An 18,290-nucleotide genomic window follows, 5' to 3' on the forward strand; every position below is an offset into this window, starting at 1 on the left:
TTTTAGGTTCAAAGCAGAAAGGATTAAGATTTTGAGCTAAAAATCACTTGCTAAAAAGCTTTTGAAAGGAGATGAAGAGGGTTTAGGGTTTGGTGAATTGTGATGTCAACGACACGTGAAATAGTTCTACACGACAATAACATAGGTGGCATGAAGACATGGTAGGAATATCGAGATCAAATTTGAGGATGGATAGAGTTTTTTCAAAACCAATGACATAGGTGGCATGAAGACATGGTAGGAATTGATCCCGAGCATGATGAGCGGAGTATTAAATTTTCAAAGATGAGGAGATGAAAGAAAATTGTCATTGGAAAATCGAGTCGGAACTCGATAGTTTTCTAAATGAAAATATTTGGTGAACCATTAGAGATTGGTCATCCTATAATTGAATTCAAGGCAACTCCAGAATCAACGTTCAAATCTAGAGACCATCCCAAGTTGAACTAAGAACATATGCCTAAGGTCGTCGTAGAAGATAAGCACGGTATAAGTCATGCCTAACTTGACTTCAATGGAGGAGGGTTCCTCTATCATCGAAGGGCTTAATTTGATAGAAGAAGAAGAAGAATGTTTACCGACTAATATCTAAAGATGAGGTAAGATTGAAAGTGCCATCTGTTCAGAATGTTTACCAACTAATATCTAAAGATGAGAGGAAAATACAAAGTAACTAAAGATTGAGAATAAGATAAAATATAGTCTTAACTGGTTATAAATATCTAAGATATATTTCATAACTAATTATTATAATATATTCTCCCAATATTATATCGAAGTGGAAATACAATTTTAAAAATAAATATGTTAAAATAATTAATAAGTGAAAATTTTAAACTAATATAAAAACAATTACTATGCCAGTTTTTTTTCTTTTATTTATGTGCCATTTTTCCTATGAAATAAATAAATAAAAATAAATAAATAAAATAAATAAATAAAGAAAAGAAAAGGGAAGGAAATTAAAGAAAACCCTAAGGCCCATGAGCCCCATCCTCTTTCTTCCAGCTCCCTCTCACGTGTGTTCGAGCCGCCAAACACTCGCCCTCGTCTTCTTCATTTCCGGCCACAGCGCCTCCTCTCTGACGCTATCGCTGCAGTCTCAGGCGTGTGAAGAACCTCGATAACTCTGACCAGCGTTTTTATTTCTTCACCGGCGAGCCTAAATTCACTAACCACCACGTCATTTTGATTACACGCGGCGTAAGGCGATACCGTACGAAGTGATGCGACGGGCAGTGTGCTGCCACCACGAGCATACTGCTGCGATCGACACGATTTTCTGATGGCTGTGTGTGCGACGGACCTCTTCACAACCAGCGATTGTGCGTTTTGACTGCCACGGTGGAACAACTTGCTGCCGGGTAGAACTAGTGGCGATTCTCATACCTTTCGTCTTCCTTCTCTCGCTGTTACGGTTAGTTTCAACAGTATACGCTTTCTATAGAGGGTCTGGTAAGGAATTGTTGCTTTAGGGAGATGGGAGCTCTTGCCCCCGTCGCGCCTTGGACTCCTGAAGATGATATTCTCCTCAAGAACGCCGTTGAGGTAAAACTATTTCCCTCTTTTGAGCCATTTTCAAGATTCATCCGTAGACTGTTACTTTCGATTACTCGCGGTTGATTGTCTCAATTGTGGCCGTCTTAAGTCAATCGGGCGAATTGAATTTCTTACAGCTAATTGTTATAAATTTGATTGCCGTTTTGTTCCTTACTGTTTAATGCCTTAAATTTTTTCTTCCTCATGGTGATTATGATATCGTATTGTTCTTGTTGAAAATTTATGTTAAACTGAGGGACCATCTCCTTCACTGCGTAGTCTCTATCACTTGAGGTTCAAGTTATGGTAGGTGGGATGTTTGTGCTAGAAAATCCATGGGATTGTTCAAATAGGAACTTTCATTTTTATAACTAGAAAGCCTTTAACTGCCTTATCTGTCTGGAAGTTATAATTCAAAATTTATATATGAAGAACAGGTTTAATTACCGAAGATGTGCCTACGATTTTAAAGCACTCTTAAGGCATGCTATGTTATGTAACTTTCATTTTCTCGAGTCGAGGATGTAAGAGAACAATTGAATTGTCTGTGTTCTTAAAAGCAAGCAAGAGGTTTGATAGGATTTCGTTTCTTGCACCTTGATTCATAAGTGGTGAGCTCTCTTCTTCTTTGTGAGCCACAAATTAGTAGACCATGGATTATGCTACAGGTTCTTTCCAATTTTATCTAATGTCGCTGAAGGGACTGTGCTTCAGGTTTTTTGTATACGTGCTAGTTATTTTGGACGAATTCCCATGCTTTTTTTCTGTCAAGAGAACTAGTGTATTGGTGCTTCTTGGTACACATTTTAATTGTTTAAACATCTAGGCAGGTGCTTCCTTGGAGTCCCTTGCCAAAGGTGCTGTGCAGTTTTCTCGAAGATACACAGTAAGAGAATTGCAAGAACGATGGCATTCTTTGCTTTATGATCCAATTGTATCCGAAGATGCATCTATGTCCATGATTGACTTCGAGCGTTCTTCTTCCATTCTTCCGTCAAAGTTCAACAGATTTGGGAATCCAAAAGAAACCAAATATATTGGTGGGAAGAGAAAATCTGGGAGTGTACGCCATTGCTACTATGCTTTGCGTAAAAGAATTTGCAATGAACCATTTAATAACCCTATGGACCTGAATTTTCTTGTTGGACCCAGTAATAGTAACTATGTTGTTGAAGAGCCTATGTCCGGAAATTGTATCCCTCCAATATCTGATGATTTTGGACTTCAGAGCTCAGAGATGGGGATCTTGCCATGTGATTTCTCTCAGAATGTGATGAACACTGATGATGTGGAGCACACTTTTCAATCTGGATGTCAAGGTACAGTTGAAAAGCATTTTCCCAGGAACCTGGATAATGGACAGGAGGGAATTTCTCACAGTATGAGAGAGAGTCTGCCTCCTTCTGCAATTGATTCTCATGTTGAGGAATTGGCTCCATCGACTGGCTTTCCAGTCCATAGTCTCTTTGAAAATGATTTGGAGGCAAGACCTTCTACTTTTGGGCAACTGAGCAATGATCAGAGAGCGATGGGCTCTGAACTAGAGGATAACAATGTCTTTAACTCTCCTGTTTCTGAATCTGGTGCATCATTTCACAATGTTGAGTACTCATCTCCGCTTCCTGGTATGCCAATATGGAGAAATGCCTCAGCACCAGCCTTGCCAATTGATGTTGGCTTTGCAGATAAGGATATACCTACAAGTAACTCTTTTGAACTACCTGATGATGATGGGAACAAAAACATTCAAAATGCAAGAGTAGCAGGCTATGATGCTTACTCTGACTTAAAGTTGAAGATTGAAGTTGAGCAAGATCATTTGAAAAGTCCAAATGCCACCGCTGAAGTTTATCTTGCAGAATTGTCCAATTCTCTTATGAACATGAGCAATGAGGACGAGCTACTTTTCATGGATGTTGATGGAAAGGATGCGCTTGATAAGTCATATTATGATGGTTTGAGCTCGCTTTTGTTGAATTCACCAAATGAAATCAATCATGATCAAACAGCTAATGCAATTAATGCAGAAACAGTGTTACCAACTGATACAATGGTAGATCCCCCCACAGCATGTTCTGGAGGGTTATATGAAAAAGGATCCCACTGTGGTGTTGGACATTTGGATTGTACTTCTGAAGCTCATTCTTCGCCATCTGCATCTTTGAACAATCAGTGTCCTGTAAAAGGTGATGAACCTCTTTTTTGCACTTTGAACACAGAAGACCCAGACATCCCGAGCAATGATGATGTTTTCCTACCTCCATTGTCAACAATGGCTACGATGGGATACAATTTTCAAGATTGCATCAATACTACCTTTTCATCTACCAAGGATTTCACTTATAATGAAAAATCTGGTGAGACTCAAAACCTTGGGAGGGAGAGGAAAAATCATGGTGCTGGTGTTAATTATAGATTGCATGGTTTTTCTGAAAGAGGTGAAAAGCATCCAGTTGGTGGAGCTGGTGTTAATTATAGATCATCCCATAGCAACGCCCGACACTTGCCATCTGTGAGTAATGTTGGCTCCATAAATGGAAATAGCGATGCTGCTCTTCCTGCTGTGCTCAAGGAAGAGAACAATGAAATTTCCCGGGTAAATCATCTTGGTGAGAATTTTTTGAATGCTCATGCAGAGAAGCCAGGCTTTGATTCTGACAATGTTAGAATATATCCACCAAGTGCTGCCTGTGACATTAAACAGGAACCAGATATATTGGCTTCTTTGAAAGATCATCGTTTATCACAGGAAGGGGGTACTAGAGGTACTTTTGGTGTTGAACAAGGTGGACTATCTTCGACATCTGATCAAGAAGAGTTATCTATTGACAGTGAAGATGATGTACCTCATTTTTCAGATATTGAAGCAATGGTAAGATTTTTATGATAAATAGTTGAGTGACAGATAGTTATTTGTATCTCTTGCTCTATTTGTCTCTTACAGTTTCTTAAAACTTTCTCTTTCAGATACTTGATATGGACTTGGATCCAGAAGATCAGGATTTGTATTCAAGTGAAGAAGGTAACATATAGATGACTTATTATTATTGAATGCGTAATTTTGATCAATGTATTTTCTGGTTAAATCAATTCTTAAATATGTTGCGGCCTTGCTAATAGAAATCCTATGGTGCTTGTCTTGTTAGGATGAAGTATCAATAGATTATTATTTACCTTTGTGCGTGGGTGTGTGTTTGAATGTTGCACATGGGATTTCAGAAGATCTGGTATCATAATGTAGGATTGAAGCACTCTTTGTTTGTGATCATTTAATTTAAATAGATTGAAATCAGAAGTGCTTCTAAATTCTGTTTTTGGTTTAAAGTTTACCAAATTGATATGATTAGATTTTGCATGGTTCAAGTGTGAATTATACATTGAAATCATTATATTTTAGCTTTCCTTCGCAGGTTATAATCAAAAGGATAAAATGACAATTTCTGCAATATCTTGTCACTTTTAGTAAACATTCTAACAAAACTTCTAATTGCATTATTCCTTGTTATCTTCATTGAAATGAAATAATGAACGTCATAGTTTCTAAACCCTTCCATTTAATATCTGTTCTGGTACTTTCTTGGTTCTATATTGGTTGGTGCTCTGCCATCAATGGATTGCATCATCGAACTGTTTCAATTCAGTCTTTTAAATGTTTGGTAAGAAATGTATTTAGACATGTATGATTGTAATGTGCGAACTAGCTATAAATTGTGACAATATAAAAAATATATTGTTTGCCTTGTAGTTTGCCTTGTAGTTTGCCTTTGTATTCTTTCATTGTTTTTTCTTAATGAAAGTCCACTTCTTCATAAAAAAACACTATAAATTGTTACAATAATATTTTAAAAAGACTATAAATTGTGACAATATAAAAAATATTGTACGGAAAGTTGATATCCCCTGTACAGAAGCTACTATATATTCCAAACTTGGTTTTTGAAAGAAGCCACGGCTCCATATTTAGTATTGATATTGAATCTGTAGCTGGCTTTTGATAGCCTGTAAGTGCTCTTAATGCATTTTGGCAAGAACTTGCTGATAATCTGCTGTCCAGCCATAGTGTGTGTACAATTGGCTGAATATTATTTTGACATTACTCGACCACACTGTTGCATATGTTACACGTGGTTGATATCCGCTTTTCAGTTCTATCTCCCCTTGAATAACATTTTATTTTTTTTATCCTTGTATGTAAATGCTTATATGATATTTCCAATGTTGTTTTGGTTAAATGTGGCGTTCGCCATGCAATATTCTTATATTCTTGTTTAATTTGTAGTCTTAAAATATCAACATGTGGACACAAAGAAGAGAATCATACGACTGGAGCAAGGGGCTAATGCTTACATGCAAAGATCTACTGCCTCTCATGGGGCATTAGCAGTTCTATATGGCCGATATTCGAAGCATTACATTAAGAAATCAGAGGTATTTCAATGATTTATAATTTCAACTAAGCGAATTTATCGGGTGGATTAATCGCTGATCTCTTGTTTGGGGTGTAGTTTATTAGGTCCTTGGATGACTTCAATTGATAAAATTTAAGATGTTTGCCACCACAAAGAACACTGATATGATGGTTTTGTCCAGTAAGCATATGAGTATTAGGTCAATTTCCTCTGGCAGTTTGTTCTCTCTTTTGAATTCCCTTCCCTGTGCTTCATTGTCCTGCTGTCCTTGTGATTCCCACTAGATGATTTCCTTAGTGTCTTGAACAGACTTGTTAATTGAGAAGGATGTGCTTGAGTTCAATATAATAACTTTGGCGACGATTTAGAGCCGGCTAGTTTAAATGCACTGAAGGCAAGCACTTCAAGTGGGTTTGTTATTAAACGAAAATTATCTGGTTTTGCCTATTAAGTGTCATTTGTTTGCAGGTTCTATTAGGTAGAGCAACTGAGGATGTCATTGTGGACATTGACTTGGGAAGGGAGGGAAGTGGTAACAAAATATCTCGGCGGCAGGTAGAGTTGATTCAATCTTTTTTCAAATTATATTGTTATCATATTTTTTGCCTGTTTATTCATCTCCTGTTCAAATAGTGTCCTTATCGAAATGAACGACCCATATTCTCTTTCCAGGCAATTATAAAATTAGATCAGGATGGATTTTTCTCCCTGAAGAATCTTGGTAAATGCTCAATCTCTATAAATAACAAGGATGTAGCCCCTGGTCACTGCCTGCGACTTAATTCTGGCTGCTTGATTGAGGTATGTTGCTCTAGTTACTACAAAGGAATAATGCCTAATGTTTCTGGTTTGCTTTTCGGGAAAACGGTTCACATCTCATGATTTACTGGTGTCATCATGTATTTTTTTGTTTAATGATTTTGGTACAATCGAGAAAAGTGACCTTAGATATGTAAAGAGAATGCATGCACTCTCCCCATGTATTACTTATTGAAAGCTAGACATTGTGCTTAAAATAGTGTGTAGAAGATACAGCGGTTCCATATTGTATCTGTTACATTACTATTTTTATGGGGTCTGAAGTCTTGGAAGTGTTGGAGCTCTGGATTTTCGACACGATCATGTTGGACTGTAAGTCTATGCTTGAGAATTGAATGTTCTCTCCTTTTCATCTTGTTCATTTGTAGATAAGGGGAATGCCATTTATATTTGAGTCAAACCCAACTCGTATGAAGCAGTATGTGGATAATGTAGGCAAGATATCTCACAAACAGGAGTATCAATCATGATGATAGACGACACCCTAGTGGCATGAACAGAGAAACATACCTCGATTTATTCAAAGGTGCTCGTTTTTTCTGCACTTCATGGGTTCTTTAGGTATGCCGTGTTAAGTTGTTTATTTGGTATGCGATTAGAAATTCAAATTCTATTTGTTTTGGTAATTCCAGTAACTATTTCATATATTGCTTTGTGATTCAACGTCTTTCTTCTCAATGAGGTTTCCTTGGACTGCTAAAGATCAGAAACAATAGCAACACTTTTGCGGTGATCGTTTCGACCAGTAACATCAGCAAGGAACTGTCCAACGAAAGTGCGAAGATATAGGTAAAATCGATTCTCATTCTCTACCCATCCTGGCTACCACACCTGACTCAAAACCTTCATTCTGGTTAGCCCTTTGGATATACGAGTGAGTGGTTTCGGTAGGCCCTCCGGTTTCACCGTACTGTTCCCATCGTTGCACGTCGTAGCCCAGCAGCTAAAGTTGCTATTTTCTTGGATAGAGCTTGAGGTCAAATTGGTGGTAATTGATGTAGGAAGTCTTTTGAGACTTTCTTATATTTCTTGTGAAGTCTCTTTAGGCGTGGTTAAATGTTATTTAACCGCAGTCCAAGTTTAGATCTTAGGATTTGACTATTTGGGTTTGTTATGGCTTCGTAAAGGCCTATAAATGTGTATTCGAAATAGCTCATTGCAAATCAAAATAGAAGTGTCTTTAGTGTTTGACATGCAAAAACGAACGATAAAGCATGAATCGTTCGAGACAACCAACAAGAACACGAGGGAAGAATCAAAATGGTTCGTTTGGTCAAGAAAACTCCGAGTTTCATATGAAGATCGACCAGCCAAGCTTTAATGAAAGGATGAATGTTGGCAAGAGTTTGTTCGAATGTGTTTGAAAGATCAAACTCGTAGCTTTCAAGCTTCAAAACAATCAGGAATTGGCCAAAAATGCTTCGGTAATGTGTTAAAAGATCGAACTCGACCTGCCAAGCTTTATTGTATTTTTTTTTTTTTAATTTTGTGTTTAATAAAACATTGGCTAATCAATATTTTTACAAAGTCATTAATTTATTTTGAGACACGAAATTAAAAGTTCATGATTTCATTAATCTAAAAGTCAAATTTATTTAACTAAAATTTAAATTTATTTCAAATAAGTTAAATATCGATCCAATTAGATGCAAAATAAATCAAAATAAATGCAAAATAAATCAAAATAAAGAATTTAAAATTTTATTAGACACTTTTAATATTTTAAACTTGCTAAAACGTTTAAGCTATCTTAAATTTGGCTTAAACCATTATATTCCAATTTTACTTTTAATAATAATCAGGTTTAAGTATTATATAACTGGTTTTATTTTCAATGAGTTAACTCAAAATTTTGTCTTTATTCCTATTAGAAGTTATGCTTAATTAATAAAATATTCCCAACTTGAATTATTTTAATAATATTGGTAAACTTAAATGAATTTTAATAGTGTTTAAAAAATACCGTTAAAAGGTTTAAAATTATGTGTTTAAGAAGTACCCATGAAATTTGAAAAGTAGCATTAACAAAATTTACTTTTATAAAATAGAAGCTTAAAAACTTCTTATCGTAAATTTATGGACGAAAAACATATATTAACACCTCATATGTTATCTCTAAAGCGTGACAATAATGAAAAATATATTTTTGAATTTTTTAAAAATGTTTAAAATTGTCGAAGTTTTTGAAGTTTTTAATTTTTTTTTTTAAGAATATTAAGAAACTTTTGAAATCTAAAATGTATTTTTGAAACACTTTTCAAATTTAAAAGGGTCGAGACTTTTAAAAGTTTAAGAATATTTTTGAAACAAAGTATTAACGATTTCCATTTAAAACTCTTTTAAAAATTTAAAGAATATTTTTGAAGTAACGGTTTTCGTCTAAAACTAGTGACACAAATATTTTTAATATTAAAATTTTAAGGGTATTTTTGAGATATATATTTTTTTTAATCAATTTAGTCTAAAATTTAAATCTATAAATATAGAAGTAGGGATGTTCATAGGTGAAGTAGAGTCCGAGATGACTTCATCGTCCTTATCTTTCTTATTTCATTTTCCATTATTGCAAAATTCTAGATTAATTTTTATACGAATCGGAATAAAAACTCACACGAATCACTTCTTTTTTCTCGCGAGAATTAATCCTAATTTAGTTTTTTTTTTTAAAAATAAGAATAAATTCGATTCAATAAATTCTATTGGATGGGTTTCTAAATAAATTAAATACTTAGTTTTGCATTGAAAAATAATTTAAATGATTAATTTCCCACGGAAAAAAAAGAGAAATTTTATGCATAGAATTAAAATATTGAATGGTTCAAACATATAAAATTATCCCGTTAAAATTTAAATATTATGTAGCTATAATTATTATAATAATAAAGACAATAAAAAATATATTCAAGGTATGGAGCAGGTTGTCCCTATCCTCATTTAGCTTACAAAGATTCTTTTTTTTTGTTTGTTTTTTTCGATTATTTGTATTTTATTTGTGGTTTGATTTCCTTTTTGTTATTTTTAAAATTTTATTTTTCATGGTGAAAAAATAATTTTATCAATCATTTTAAAATAATTTATGAAGGGATGTACGTTCTCTTTGTGACACATAATGTGTAGGGAAAACTTATATTTAAAATATTTCATAAACGGTGTCACGGACTTAACATTCAAAATAAATACCTTAAAACCAATAAATGTCATAAATTAAATTAAATAAACAAAGCTATGAACTAACCTAAGAGTTAGTAAACAAACATAAATGCGAATACCCTAACATTAGTTCCATGACGTTCATCGTGACACTGTCATCCCTACATGGGTGTCTTACCTTTATTTGAAAAATAAGAGTTCACGTGATTTGAGTATTTTAGTAAGTGACCCTATTGTTGGGATCGAAAAATGCAAACACTTGCGGTATGATAGAACCTATCCTTTTAAAAACAACATGGCATGGTCTTAGGTAGATTTCCATTCTGGGTAGGTTTGATGATGTGAAATCAGCCCAGTGGAAGGCTCTGACACCAAATGATATGGAAATCAGCCCAAGGGAATACTCTGGTACAAAATGATATAGAATCGCTATAAGGGGATTAAGATTCCGATTACCTTGTTGATCGAATATCTCAAGGCAAGAACACTTGTTTGAGATTCGAATCACTCCATAAGCTGGATCGATCACGTCTAGCTTGAATGATTCTTATTGATAAAATATCTCAAGGCAAGAAGTTTGAGATTCAAATCACTCCACAAGCAAGATTGATCATGTCGAGCTTGAATGATTCTACATGCAACCTAAGCTACGTAGAATTGTAAAGAAACTTAGTCATTGGCTAAAGAAAGCACAAATGTTTCTTTTACTATATGTTTCAAGTTTACTTACAAATACAATATACATGCCTTTATATAGTTTCAAAATGAAAACTCTTAACCTTCCGAAGCTTTCTAAGAGATGTAACTTTCATACTTTATGACCATAATTAACCACTATGTATAATTTAGGGTCATAATTAGCCACGGTAAATAAGCCTTAAAATATATTAAATAAACATCAGAACTCTAAATTATTCTAAATTATGATCCACCTAAAATTTATGACAACAAATTTTCATTGTTCTTCAATATGACATGAATTGAAATATTTTTTTCTTTTTTTTGATAATTTCAACAACATATTCTTCGCATCTTCATTGAAGTATATTGTATGATTGATGTCTTTTGGTTCATATTAATTATGGCCATAAAGTATGAAAGTTACGACTTTGGTAAAGATTCATGGAACATTAATAGTTTTCATTTTGAGAATATATAAAGCCATGTATGTTGTAAGTAGACGAAAATATAATAAAAGAAGCATTGCTTTCTTTAGTCAATGGGTAAGTTTCTTTTGCAATTCTACGTAGTTTAGGTTGCATGTAGAATCATTCAAGCTCGACATGATCAATCTTGCTTGTGGAGTGATTTGAATCTCAAACAAGTGTTGAGTCTTGAGATATTTGATCAACAAGAATCATTCAAGCTAGACATGATCGATCTTGCTTGTGAAGTGATTCGAATCTCAAACAAGTGTTCTTGCCTTGAGATATTCGATCAACAAGGTAGTTCGAATCTTACTCCCCTTGTAGCAATTTCATATCATTTGGTATCAGAGCTTTCCCTTGGGCTGATTTCATATCAATAGCTGTCAACCAAAAGGGGTGAAAATGATGTCGACACTATGTTGAGAAGAGATCTTAGCCATGATGAACCTACGATCGCTGACATTGCCATAGTTGAAGAAGAGAGATCGAGTGAGCTAACTCCAACAGAAATCTCTTGGTCGCTACATAAACACTGTGACACAAGATTAAAAAGTCAGACAAAGGATTTATCTCTACTTGGGTAGATAGATCACTAGATTGATTTTATGTCGGAGGCAAGATCCTTCGCCATAAATATGTGTCATACGACTCCACTTGACCTAGCTGAGTTTCAGAAACAGCTAAATGACCTGTTGAAAGTCGAGTCCATTAGATCTACAGAAACTCTTGTTAGTGGTCACCTAAATACTGGGGAGAGACCCCAAGCCAACACCTTCGTTAAAGGGGCGTTAAAGGGGAGGCAGAGACAAACCTCCCAAACATCTCATGTTTACTTGGGAAGATCATCTACACAGATAAAGAGAAGAGTCGGTCGGAAGTGTTGGCCACGAAAATTTCAAAATGGAGAAAGAGTTCTGATCAAGCTGAGATCAGCCCAACTCTAATTACAAAGCAGCAAGAACCAATGACTCGTGCGAAAATACTATGGACTAGTCAAAGTCACTTTGAATGTCTAAAAATATCATAGTATCTAATTGCTCCTATGGATACAAACTAGTCCGGTTGTCCACATCAATAACTTGAAGCATTATTATTTTGACTAAGAAAACACCAGACACATAGAGGTGATACGACCTCATGCCATAAAGAAGAATTCCACTACAAAAATGTAGGATAGATCCTGACATAGAAGACACGAAGAGTTGACAAATTGAGAAGTGATTTTCAACCATTCCTAACAGATTTGAAGAGACTCCTCAAACAGAGATCGGTTAGAAGCGCGTCAAGAGACCTAAAGTCAACCTCATCCTATATCGCTGAGTTTATGAAGAGTCGGTTGACATGGACCATAGAGTGTAAGCCCTTTTACTTGCTTTCATATCTAGTTAGGTCTTTACTATTCCTTTCGTGTCTATATGGTGCATGATTGTTCACCAAAATTATATCATACACCCACTAGGGCTAAAATGCCTCAAAATGTACTATAGTGAATATAATTAGTCGTCAATTCTTCCTACGTGAGTTATATGTTATCAAAGTTGTGGATGTTGCTTCTTTGCTTTTAGCCTATATCAAACGTAACTAAGACTCGATCATTATTCCAAATCACCGTGACTTACGATTTTCATATGATTGACTTATTCGCCAGATTAGAACAAGTGCAACACAATCGTTGTCTACTTTTACAAGAGCTTATCCTTCCAATCTTTAATGTTGTCGATATTCTCCAAAATCCTCCTTTTCTCTCTCTCTCTCTCTCGACAACTAACTTGGTTTCAAACAAAGAAAATCACAAAACTTAACCAAATAAACACTTAAAGATAAAGTACCTTGTTTTCTTTTGTTTTTTTTTGAAAAGATAAAGTAACTTCTTGTAACCACAAATAGCCTACTAAATTAAACAAAAAAAACTTTGAAAAATCATAATTTCTACATATATTTAAATTTAAAGTACATTTTTCATAAAGAGTAAAGGGTAAAATTTATTCGATTATTTAATTAGTACCTTAGGAGATGCCACATACACACATATGCCTTAGCGTCTAAAGGAAAGACGAAAAAAATTAGAAATATTCATAAGAGCCAACAATCTGATCAATTCAAATTATCCTGTCCAAACCATAAAGGTTTAGTTGGATTAGTTGAATTTTTGAACAATGAAGAATTTCGTTCCGTTTGCAGGTTGACTTTTTTTAGTCGAGTTGAAATAGGGTTACCATCCAACCCAACTCTACTTTTAAAAAAAAAGTCAAAATATTTAAACTTACTGATGCTAGTGATTGAGCTGTGACTTTTAAATTTTCGATATTTGAATTTTATAAAAATTTTAATTATTAATAACTATTTTCTTTTTTTTTTAAAATACCATTATTGAACTCAAGAAAAAAAGAAAAAAGAAAAAGGAAAATAGGAAAAACCCACTATTAATTAGTGGCCCTTTAATTTAAACTTTATTTATATTTTTCAATTATCACTTTATTTTTCTTTTATTCTTTCATTACAATTCTATTTATAGAGTACAAATTCTTTAATCACATGCTTTTTTCAAAAGTATTTTCAAATCTTATATTTTGTGAAACCACTTTTGAAAGAAAAACATTTTAAATGGTGGTTTTGAAAAGAGTTATGTTCGGGTTGATTATTGTATACTGAATTATATACTAAAAAATGTTGCTTTACGTGACGCTTTTTCGACGCTTTTTCTAGGGATGTATGCGGGTTGAGTTGAAAAAAAAAAAAATCTTTTGAACTTACTTGAAATTTTGGATTGATAGGGTGGGTGACCCGGATAATATAAATAAAGTTCCTACCTCAACTCAACTTAACCTGGGTTGGACTGTCGATGTTTGGTTGTAGAGTCTGATGTCTATTTATGAATTAGGTTTACGTAAGACTTAAGAAAACTTAATACTGAAGTAATTGGAGAAATCTTATATATTCTCGTCATAAAATCTTATTTATTCTCCTGTTTAATTTTTCATAATCTAAACCCTAGCAGTTGTGGATTTTTCTATCTCGTTGTTCTTCATGTTCTTTATCGAAATCGCGTATGTGAGTTGTACGATTATAACAATTAGGGTTTTTTTTTAATAATTATATTTAAAAAAATCCTATTTATTCACGATACATGTTATATTAATAAATAAATTATCATAAAGTTCAAATATAAAACATTTACAAGTCACAACACATCACTAATATCGATCACATATGTTAAATATTCTTAATTTTATTTCTATCTTTGGGTTAGTCGAGTTGAACCAACCAAAAAAATGTCTGCCGTGAACTAAATCAAAATGTCAGTATTCCAAAAATTTAATCCAATCGGGTCCTATGAACACTCCTCATTTTTTTCTTAAAGATCCAACCTTATTGAACGAGTATACGTTGGACTCAGAGCGACGTGTATGATCGAGCAAAGGGTTGAAGTATTTGGTATTAGGGTTTGTTTGGTCAAAAATGTTGAAAGGAAGCAGGCATGATTAGATAAAGATAAAGGGAAGAACGCGTTTATTAGCCGGGAATTCTGCAAAGACTTTCCGTTTGACCAACTAATATCCATTCATATTCTAAGTCACATGTACAACTAGCGCCGCTCCATCATTAATTAATCCCCAACTAAAAAAAATCCAAATCTCTTTAAATATAATTAAATAAATTTGTTCAAATCTTTTTATAATATCCATATCTATTTAAAAAAATCATAAAATTAACGAGTAAAAACAGTCATCATACTTGTACTCAAACCTCGAGTCATACTTGTGTAGAGTAATCTTAATAGGTACAAGAGAGTAATCTCTAATTATACTATACATTGCGTAATCATACGATACATAGTGGACCAAAATATGGTTACACATGCACGTAAAGTTGCGTTCAAAGGGTTATGCACCCCGACACATGGTCCAAAACCTATGTGTCAAATACACTAGAAAATACACTATAATGTATCTGGAAATCAGCATGGATCAAAGATCTAGACGTTTAAAGAATACTTTCAATATAAAATTCATAGAACATCAATCCATTCTAAAATTCAACTGTCTCATAATTCTCGTAATGTTCTAAAAAATTTTCTTACTAAAAAGAACTCTTCATTCTCTCTCCTTACTTACTTATATTGGCACGGTACAAGTTCAAGCTCATCTCTAGCAGATATTGTCTTTGGGGTTTGCCTTTCAAATTTCCTCTCTAGGTTCTTAAGATGTGTCTACTAGGAAGAAGTTTCACATTTTTTATGAAGAATGCTTCATTCTCCAACTCCGATGTGGAATCTCACAATTAACCCCCCCTTTAGGGTTCAGCGTTCTTGTTGACACTCGTTCCTCTCTCCAATTGACGTGAGATCTCACAATCCACCTTTTTTATAGCGTAGCATTCTCGCTGACACTCGTTTCTCTCTCCAATCGTCGTGAAATCTCATAATCCACCCTCGGTCCCAGCGTTCTCGCTAACTCTCATTCCTCTCTCCAATCAACGTGGAATCTCACAATTCACCCTCCTTCAGGGCCTAACGTCTTCACTGACCCTCGTTCCTCTCTCCTATCGACATGAGATCTCACAATCCATCCCTTTCATAGCTCAACATTCTGACTGGCACTCATTCAAGTTAAATGACCATCGTGCCCTTACAATCCACTGCCGTCCGATCTCCCTGCAGAAGATCTTTAGCAATTTGCAGTCAATTGGATTACGTAGAGATCCAATGACTCCTCTCCTCTCTCTAAAACCCAAAAACGTGTTTTTTTTTTAATTATTAAAAAAAAAACCATCGTATTATATCGAGTATGAGTGAGTGAGAGAGACAAGAGACAAGAGACCAGAGACAAGAGACAGAGACAGTTTTGGTTTAGCTGTAACGATTCTCAGTACTTAACACGGCGGCGTTTGCAATCCACCTTCCAAATTCCTCCGGTACCCTCCTTCTCTCTCTCTCTCTAAACCCTAAAAACCCTAATAACCTTCGTGAATGACCTAAATAATATTGGGTTGTAGAAATCATGACGGGGTTGTTCTATTTAAGTGAAAAACAAGAGGAAAATCAAGAACAAAGAGGAAGAGAACAGCAATTGTTCTTGTCCAAGGGCTTGGAGATATGGCCACAACAAAATCTAGAGAATTACATTTCATTTGGAGTGGGTCCAACTCGGAGGAACTTCATGATCAACGCCTCCGATCGTCCCGATCAGTTTGTCCCGAGATTAGGGTTTTCGATCAATTGTCAAGATTGTGGGAATCAAGCTAAGAAAGATTGTTCCCATTTGAGATGTAGAACTTGTTGTAAGAGCCGAGGGTTTCATTGCCAAACTCATGTCAAAAGTACTTGGGTTCCGGCTACCAAGCGCCGGGAACGGCAACTACAACGTCACCAAATTGTTCGGCAACAATCCCAACTAGATCAGCCCGATCAGACCGCTCCGGTCGACACTCCAGGTGATTAATTTTCGATGAAATTCATAAGCTTAAGTCGAAAAATTACGATGATAATGGATGATTCAAACCCTAGGGTGAGATGGGTGTAGTGTTTCATTAGAATTACAATTATTTTTGTTCTTCTAATCGATGTGATTTGAAATTAGGGTTGGAAGTTGCGAATTTTCCAGCTGAATTCAACTCCTCAGCCGTTTTTCGGTGCGTGAAAGTCAGTGCCATCGACGATGTCGAAGAACAATTCGCATATCAAACATCAGTGAACATTGGTGGGCATATGTTCAAAGGAATTCTTTACGACCAAGGTCCTGAAAGCACTCCGAATTTGAGCACGGGCGGCGAGAGCTCGTATTGCTACGGCGGAGAAGACGATAATCAAGCGCTCGAGCTGGTGATCGGAGCATCGAACGGAGGGTGGAGGAGTAACAAACCAACCCCATTTATGGAGTCTTCTCTATATCCCATCCCAATCAACACATTCAACACGGGTACGCAAAATTTCCCTTCCTCTAGAACTTGAAAGAAAAAAGGGTTGAAGTTGATTGTGTTGAATTCATGAACTAGAAGAAAAAAAAGCTCATTGATCTTATGATGTGTGAAATGAAGACATTGGAATGGAAAAAAAACACAAGCTGTTTTTATTTTAATTTAGTTTATGTAATGAGTATGATTATGATAATTGTATTGAATTTCAACCTTATGTCTATTTGCATTCCCATATCATAACTCAACTCACGAACATTCCAAGATCTCACTGTTTTCGTGCTTCTCCGATATTTATGTTGTCTTTCGTTATCTAATAGAAGACTATATGGTCGTTCGTACCTTTTGTTTCTATAGATCTTTGAGTAGATACTGTATTGACTCCGGCATGATTTTTTTTAGACCTAAAAGAATCCAACCGATATGAACTATCCAACCGAAATTATAAAAAGTTGGATTGAGATAGATTTTTTTTTGTATAGTTTCAGTTAGAGTTGAATTTTTAGAAAACTAAAAAATTTGGATCAGATTGCAGGTTGACATTTTTTCGGTCACTACCGGGTTGACACTTATTTGATCGGGCAAAAATTAAGATTACAACCCAACTCTACTTTTAAAATTATTACGAAAATTAAGAATATTTAGCGTTTGTTACCGTTGTTAGTGATGTGTTTTGACTAGACAATGTTTGATATTTGATCTTTAGAATTTTTGTTTGATATTTGAACTTTAAAATTTTTAAATAATTAAAAAAAAAAAAACACGACTCTCCACAATGATATGATATTGTCCACTTCGAGCATAAGCTCTCATGGCTTTGCTTTGATATTGTCCACTTCAAGTATAAGCTCTCATGACTTTGCTTTGGACTTCCCAAAAGACCTCATACCAATAGAAATAGTATTCGTTGTTTATAAACTCATGATCATTCCCTAGTATTCGTTGTTTATAAACATATGATCATTCCTTAAATTAGCCACTTTCATCGAACAAACCTAACAAACTCGAAAATCAAGTCTGAGTTGGGTTGGATTGTGAACTTTGTTCGGATTGGTTAGTTCTTCCTAACCTAGCCAGTGTACAACCGAACAATCAATTATCTATTTAAGCTTCCATTTAAAAATAAAAATTGAATAGGGTATTTATGACATGTGTATTTTATTTATTTATTTATTTATTTTGGATCATGAAGATTCTAATTTGGTATTGTTATTTTATTTTGGATTATTGAAAGATTTGAATGGAGACAAAAGGTGAGAGTAATTAAGATGTATGATTATTGCTTAATTATTTGCTAACCCCTACCTACTTT

General features: G+C 34.6%; 2 protein-coding genes across 6 annotated transcripts; both read left to right on the forward strand.

The window, feature by feature from the left end:
• The first annotated feature begins 964 nt into the window (after positions 1 to 964).
• On the forward strand, positions 965 to 7,968 carry LOC111463912. 5 transcript variants are annotated; one of them, XR_002713955.1, is made up of 8 exons: positions 965 to 1,548; positions 2,366 to 4,411; positions 4,507 to 4,561; positions 5,819 to 5,967; positions 6,417 to 6,503; positions 6,621 to 6,749; positions 7,136 to 7,556; positions 7,626 to 7,968. XR_002713955.1 is itself a non-coding variant. In XM_023107875.1 (8 exons), exons 2-8 carry the CDS (start codon positions 1,480 to 1,482, stop codon positions 7,235 to 7,237), a joined length of 2,637 nt encoding a protein of 878 aa, XP_022963643.1. In that variant the 5' UTR covers positions 965 to 1,364; positions 1,450 to 1,479; the 3' UTR covers positions 7,238 to 7,968. The 5 variants fall into 5 exon arrangements, 2 of the variants coding, with proteins under 2 accessions (XP_022963643.1, XP_022963644.1); XR_002713953.1 differs by having other exon boundaries at positions 7,136 to 7,328; positions 7,450 to 7,968; XR_002713954.1 differs by having other exon boundaries at positions 7,136 to 7,328; positions 7,470 to 7,968.
• Positions 7,969 to 15,891: 7,923 nt separating this feature from the next.
• Positions 15,892 to 17,115, forward strand: LOC111464024 (protein SHI RELATED SEQUENCE 1-like). The gene is made up of 3 exons (XM_023108068.1): positions 15,892 to 15,979; positions 16,061 to 16,498; positions 16,645 to 17,115. The coding sequence occupies exons 2-3, from the start codon at positions 16,066 to 16,068 to the stop codon at positions 17,013 to 17,015; spliced, it is 804 nt and encodes a 267-aa protein (XP_022963836.1). The 5' UTR covers positions 15,892 to 15,979; positions 16,061 to 16,065; the 3' UTR covers positions 17,016 to 17,115.
• The last annotated feature ends 1,175 nt before the right edge of the window (positions 17,116 to 18,290 follow it).

Source organism: Cucurbita moschata, unplaced genomic scaffold, assembly GCF_002738365.1.
Source record: "Cucurbita moschata cultivar Rifu unplaced genomic scaffold, Cmos_1.0 Cmo_Scf00029, whole genome shotgun sequence".
Taxonomy (NCBI): domain Eukaryota; kingdom Viridiplantae; phylum Streptophyta; class Magnoliopsida; order Cucurbitales; family Cucurbitaceae; genus Cucurbita; species Cucurbita moschata.

Bases quoted from the DNA above. Each gene is read 5' to 3' on its own strand.
- LOC111463912 (XM_023107875.1), top strand. From the start codon at position 1,480: ATGGGAGCTCTTGCCCCCGTCGCGCCTTGGACTCCTGAAGATGATATT. The intron at 1,549-2,365 runs GTAAAACTATTT...TTAAACATCTAG, and splicing joins TCCTCAAGAACGCCGTTGAG to GCAGGTGCTTCCTTGGAGTC. The intron at 6,750-7,135 runs GTATGTTGCTCT...GTTCATTTGTAG, and splicing joins ATTCTGGCTGCTTGATTGAG to ATAAGGGGAATGCCATTTAT.
- LOC111464024 (XM_023108068.1), top strand. From the start codon at position 16,066: ATGACGGGGTTGTTCTATTTAAGTGAAAAACAAGAGGAAAATCAAGAA. The intron at 16,499-16,644 runs GTGATTAATTTT...ATTTGAAATTAG, and splicing joins CGCTCCGGTCGACACTCCAG to GGTTGGAAGTTGCGAATTTT.